This window comes from Hydra vulgaris, chromosome 15 (genome assembly GCF_038396675.1).
Source record: "Hydra vulgaris chromosome 15, alternate assembly HydraT2T_AEP".
Taxonomy (NCBI): Eukaryota; Metazoa; Cnidaria; class Hydrozoa; order Anthoathecata; family Hydridae; genus Hydra; species Hydra vulgaris.
The window spans coordinates 53,579,570-53,586,351 of NC_088934.1; the positions used below are offsets into that span (position 1 = coordinate 53,579,570).

Sequence of the window (6,782 nt, forward strand, 5' to 3'; positions counted from 1 at the left end):
CTGGGCAAGTTTTAAGACATCTGTTTGGAAGGAGCCATGACCTTCCTTTTAAATGCTCATCCGCGGTGCTCTGTAATAAGACATCAAGGACATCTTGGGGCACCTATATAAATTTAAAAAAATATATACAATTTTAACAATATTATTTTCCAATATTACTTTCGAGCATATACCAACGTTGAAGAATTGGAATGTAATCATAAAAACTTTGAAAGTATCAAACATTGTGTTTACGGAGACAAAAAGTTTATTAAATATTTCAAGTAAGTTTCACCAACCATCGGTTGGTGAAACTTACTTGAATATATATATATATATACATATATATATATATATATATATATATATATATATATATATATATATATATATATATATATATATATATATATATATATATATATATATATATACATATATATATATATATATATATATATATATATATATATATATATATATATATATATATATATACATATATATATATATACATATATATATATATACATATATATATATATATATATATATATATATATATATATATATATATATATATGATTTTCTTCCTTTTAAATTCTCATCCGCGGTGCTCTGTGATAAGAAAAGTAAGCGTTATATATATATATATATATATATATATATATATATATATATATATATATATATATATATATATATATATATATATATATATATATATATATATATATATTTGTATACTATATGAGATTGTCTATAAATTATGCAACGCTAAATTTCACTAATAAACAAAACAAAAATGATCAAAAGCTTTCCCTCGCATAGCCTTAAGTTAAATTAAAAATCAAAGTAGCGAGAATTAAGTTTAGTGAAAACCGCCGCGTAAAAGAGAAAAGCTTACTCAGTGTAGTTAAGGCGAGTCAGTAAAATTTACATTAACAATTTCTCAAAAATTCTTAACTTTGACAATCTTTTGCTTATGCGGTAAATGAAATGAAATAAATGAAACTTTATATTTTTTTAATAAAACTATTTCTGCTTATGTTAAAAAAAAAAAATATGTACATATTTTTTTTAATTTACAGAAACTATAGTTTTTATAAAGTCGAAATTTGAACTTTAATGCAATTTCGCTCAGTCTGTTTGCGTCAAAATGTCTTCAATTAAACTACAAAGTATCTAAAATTTAATTATCATTGTCTATCAAAAGAGCTAGAACTTTTACCATGTGTTTAAATCCAATAATTTCTTAAAAAACGTGATTTTTTCACTAAAAATTATGATGTTCTCTACTTATTAAGTGAGACTACTCAAAAAACTGAAATGCTAGCAGTTGTAGCTCTTTTTCTTCTATTTTCTAGATAAATTTTGTATCATTTAAATGTCTTTGCAATAAGTAAAGTTATTTCCCCATCTAGCGAAGACTAAACTTAAAAATAGGATTCAATAACTTGAGATTCCATAAGTCTGCAAATTGTTATAATGGAATCGGTATACTGTTAAAGTTAACATTTTAAAATATACCGGAATTTTTATTAAAAATATATCGCCCGTAACATTACCTAATTGTAACATAGTATATGTGATTTACAATAATTCATCAAGATACTTAGTCAATATACATAGAATTTTACAATGGCATCTATATTACATCCTCTAACTTGTGGGTTTGCGAAAATAGCCGCCTATAATGCTTTCAACATAAAGATAGACAGGGAATCCGACGAAAGTACACAAATATACACTTCAAGAAAGTATAAGTATCAGTATAACCAGTTCCAAAACCAGTTTCAAATTGGAAATAATAATAACTTTGTACTGTCATATAGTTTATTTGTTTCAAAATACAAGCAAATCATAAAAAATATTCGCCTTTTAGGAAAAACTTCTCCATCAATTAAAACAGAGGTCATGCAAGAAATTTCGTTGGAAAGATAGGGTTGTTTAACTGTAAAACAAAAAACAGATCATAGAATAAAAGATTGTCTTGGATGTCAAAATGAAATTAAGTTTAAGTATTACTTATCTCAATTCCCGAATCGCAGCAAATCATATCAATCTATTGCAGCCAAAAAAGGTCTTCTAAAACATAAACTTTATGATAAAGAGCTTACGTTAAATGACATTACAAATACAATTGTAACACAGTTGGATAAAGACTATCAAAACACCTTTCAAACTACTTTTACAAAAACTCATTCAAAAATACTTAAAATAAAAAATAAGTCCACAGAAGAAATGTCCAAGCAAAGAAAGCATATAATTTAAAACACTGTGATAGATATTGAAAATCAATGGAAAGAAACATCAGTTATAAGGTAGATATGAATATTTTTAAAATGTTAATACCACCAACAATTTTTGACATGATATTTTTTATATATTATTAAATATTTAGAACATATGGCAAAAACATTTCACTTAGGACAAGAAATAACCGTCGTCTTATTACTAGTATGGAAACATTTAAACAAGCAGAGCAGCGATCTTATGAATTAAAAGAAAAAGTAGATACAGTAAACATTTTTTATATTTATTGTGTGTGTGTGTGTGTGTGCGTGTGTGTGTGTGTGTGTGTGTGTGTGTGTGGGGGGGGACAAATAAATACATACAAATAATTTATTCTTATATAAGTTCTTCAGTTGATGATTCAATTTTTATAAAAACTTCATTTTTTCTTTCATTATATAAATGTAAATGAAAATGTAAATATAAAGTTACAAATTTAAATGTATTTTTTTTTACAATAGGGTGTAAAAAAACCTTATAAACATATTGGATCATCACATGCATATAAAGACCACCTGAATTCATGTCTTGAGGAGGTAAAGGTTTATCAAACTGGGGAAAAAATTAACTACTCTGATCTTGCAAGAAAATATAATATCATTGATAGTGAAAGTAAGATACCAAAAAATGGTGGGCAGATTGTTAAAGAATTTCTAAAGGAGAACGATGTCAATCTAACAAGTTTATCTGAGCTGAAAAGAAGAAGTGGAGAAAAAAGTCCAGTTATAATTCTAAGAAAAAAAAGGCGGTGAAGTTATATTTACAATTATTTATATTTGTTTTATCTGCTTTAATTGTTTGAAGTTTAATTTTTCAAGTTTTATAATAATTTAAATATATATATTAATAAGAAATAATAATTTAAATATATATATAAATAAATATATTGTATATTTTTATAATAATTTAAATATTTTATTATATTTTTAAATTTTTATATTTTACAGATGTTTTTTTTATTTTTTAATATTCCTATTTTATTTTAGTTAATTGAAAACAAATGTAAAATTTTACAAATTCACAAATAAATATTTTGAATAGTTTACCTAGTAATTAAAATTAAAAACAAGAACTTTTACAAGTATTGTTACAAAAAATGTAATTAAGTATCTATGCATATACCAACTTGGAATTTTTATTTTGTTTAGGCTAACAGATTTGAATGTTTACTTTCCCCAAGAAGAAACAAATGCTCAGGTTGCAGCAAAACTGAATTTGCTTGTATCAGAAAATAAATATTCATTAGGAGAGCTTATTGCTCCACAAACTTTCTCTAAACTTGTTGTAAGAAACAATGAAATACAAACTGAAACATTTTCTATAGATGGCAGAGTACATCCACTAAAAGTAATTAGAGATAGCATAACAAAAAATCATTGGATTTATATGAGGGTTAAAACTGATGAAGAGTATGAAAAAATGTTGCATACAACAATTATTAGCTATCTAAAAAGGATTAATGAAATGGAAGAAAATGACCAAGACGAAGAAATCAATAACTTGAAAATTAAATTAAAAAAACTTGAACGAAAAAGACATCTTATGTTATGGCATGATACTTCAACTATATGCAATCATAGTCACGTCTTAATGACAATTTCAACTTTATTTGATCCTGCAATTCATTATACATCTGAAGAATATCAACAAAAGTATAATAAAACCATAAATATTCAAGCGGTTGTTGAAGCTCCTATATGATATATCTTTGGGAGATGTTCAGCTACTGATGAAATGCTTGTTTATTCAGAACAAAGAATAAATGATATTATCGAAATGAAAGACCCTATTAAGATTAGTGAAATTGAAATTTATGATGAAATGAGATTTTTTAAAGGTGATGGTCCTTCAGCTCAATTTGAAGCAGGTCAGCAAAAAGGAGGTAATTATGTATGCTGGATTTGTGACATTAATGTCGTTGAGCATTCTAATTATTCCGGTTCATTAGATAGAGCTTGCATGAATTTACAAGATCGACAAGAAAAAGTCCTTCTTACGGAACAGTCAAGGAAAAAAAGTAACGATAAAGTAAAAAAACTTTATTCATATTTAACAAAAAAAGAAATAATAGTTGAATTGAATCAGCAAAATGTATACTTTACCAAAAATGAATCAAAACAAATATTGGACTTAAAATTAACAAAAACCATGCATGGTATTCAAAGAGTTCCAAGTCTTATATTTTATCAGCCTGATATCAGTTTACCAAAAAATGGTTTATCAAAATATGAATTACTAATGGAACCTCTTCATGATGTTTTTAACCATATAAAAAATCTTCTTAGAGAACTACCCCACCATTTCGATAAAAAAGCAAAAACAGAAATTGAATCCATTATTGAACTTTCATTTGAAGGAAAAGATGTAAAAAGAGCTGTTTTTATTATGATCATGCATAATAAAAACATCAATATATTGTCAGCAGAAATTTCAACAAAATCCATTGACAGATATTTTTATTACAATGTGCCAAATTCAAGAAATATTATACAAACCAGAATCTGAGCGCACCAACAAACTTATATTAAAAATGTATTTAGTGATATTTAAGCATGTAATGTTGATTATATCGAACCTTGGAGAAAATTTAAACATTTTAACAGTTAGAAAATTTTATGGTAAATATTTCCATTGCTTGGTTGCACATACTCCTGACCAATTAAGAATTATTTCTGGTAGAGCTGCAAACACTGAAAAGGAAGAGCGACTATTTAATTTTATCAAAAACACCACATCAAACCGTCAACCGTGCCATGTTATTTCTAATGCGTTAATAAGGATGCAAGTATCCAACGACTTAAATAACTTTAATGAGGTTTCTTTAATAGAATCGTCCATTTCAAAATTATACAAGTTTGTTCAACCAAAGTCCAATACAACTATAACATTTGAAATAATAAGAAATTACCCAAATGAGTATCAGGCGATGCTACAAAAAATAGCTGATTTTCTTATTGAACCAAATATTTATTGGTGTGAAACAAATATCGGTGTGACATTTTATGACTTTGAAAATGTTACAATAAGTAAAAAAGTTCTACACCATTTTAGAACAAAAACATTAATAAAAGAACTTGAGTATGTTAAAATTTGCTGGGAAGAAATTTGTTTGCCAAATGCCAATAAATTAATACCTGCATATAAAATAAAAGTTGTAGATAAAATTAACAACAAGACGAAGTTATTATTTTTGAAAACATTGAAAAAACTTTTTCACTAATAATAATACATTTTTTCATGCTTTTCAGTTGAAAATAAAATGTCTCTTATCTCTTCAACTAAAAAGCATGAAAGTATTATTTTATGTATCATTTTATGATGCATCATAAGTATTTTTCTTTAAACTTTTTCACTCTACTAATTAACTTTATCTCATACTTTCCTTCTCTTAGTTTAGGTTACTATACCTTACTTCTCTACTTTTACTATTATATATTCCTAAACGTGCTTTTAAGTAATTTAAGTAATTAGTATTTTTATTTGTTTGTATACTCACTTCGTACTTACATATTTATAAACCTCTATTATATATTATTGTTGTAAACATCTTATCGACTGTTTTATTTAGTATTATTATTTTTGAGGGGTTTTAAGAAGTTTCTAAATTCTTAACAACTTTTGTTTTGTTTTTTATGTTTCGAGTCGTATTTTTTTTCTTTTCTTTTTTTTTATCTTAACTTGAATTTTGAAGTTGCGTTTTTATCGTTTTTTTTTAATCTTTTTGTTTATTTTCATTTTAGATAAATAAGCTATTGTTCGTATATAGAAATTACTTGTATTTATTGTACTTTAATAAAAAGAAAAAGTTATTTATGAAACTTTATATAAAATATATTAAATTTATATTCATAATAAATATAATAATATACATATATATAAATACATATAATTTAAATAAATATTTACATATACGGAAAAATTATTGTTATATATAAATATATCAAAGTATTGTTCATAAACAAACTAACGAAAGAACACTTTGAACGTCGAGGCTGCGGCCCAAGCTGCGCTTGATATTGTTTTTCCAAGTGCCACCTTTAACATCACCTATAAGCAATCTGTTGGTAGCATGCTAAAAGCCCCAATTCACACTTAACACTTTATTAACAGTAAAAAATAGTGATTATAAGTAAAAAAAAAACTAAAAAAAAATCTGGGTCCTAAAAAGATCATCGAAAAACAATCGGAGAAGAACGTGAGGGCCGCCGGCGTTATTGGCCCCCTTCTGAATGTGTCCAAAAAATGTCAAAATTTGGAATTTTTTTTGTATTTTAGACTTGCCCAAGTCGTCGCCACTTGATCACTAAAAGACAAACAGAGCACTAATTGTTAGTGCTCGACTCGAACTATATATCCGAATTATGTGTAAATGCGTGAAGCAATTTTATGTAAATATATTTTTACTTAAAATTATATTTGAAAAGATAATAGTATACTATTATCTTGATAGGCTTTTTTAGTTTTAAATTAATTTTGAAAGATTGCTTGCGCTCCACATTTGTGGAGAC

At 25.5% G+C, this 6,782-nt stretch overlaps 1 protein-coding gene across 2 annotated transcripts; it reads left to right on the top strand.

Moving 5' to 3' along the window:
• Positions 1-1,523: 1,523 nt before the first annotated feature.
• Positions 1,524-6,104, top strand: LOC136091481 (uncharacterized). Of its 2 annotated transcripts, none has more exons than XM_065819101.1 (4): positions 1,524-2,303; positions 2,384-2,501; positions 2,736-3,022; positions 3,423-6,104. In XM_065819101.1, exons 2-4 carry the CDS (start codon positions 2,442-2,444, stop codon positions 3,973-3,975), a joined length of 900 nt encoding a protein of 299 aa, XP_065675173.1. In that variant the 5' UTR covers positions 1,524-2,303; positions 2,384-2,441; the 3' UTR covers positions 3,976-6,104. The 2 variants fall into 2 exon arrangements, with proteins under 2 accessions (XP_065675173.1, XP_065675174.1); XM_065819102.1 differs by having other exon boundaries at positions 2,384-2,492.
• Positions 6,105-6,782: the final 678 nt, after the last annotated feature.

What these genes read in the sequence shown, in the direction of transcription:
- LOC136091481 (XM_065819101.1), top strand. Translation starts at nt 2,442, where the DNA reads ATGGAAACATTTAAACAAGCAGAGCAGCGATCTTATGAATTAAAAGAA. An exon ending in TAAAAGAAAAAGTAGATACA is followed by an intron (nt 2,502 to 2,735) that starts GTAAACATTTTT and finishes TTTTTACAATAG; the next exon opens with GGTGTAAAAAAACCTTATAA. An exon ending in ATTCTAAGAAAAAAAAGGCG is followed by an intron (nt 3,023 to 3,422) that starts GTGAAGTTATAT and finishes TATTTTGTTTAG; the next exon opens with GCTAACAGATTTGAATGTTT.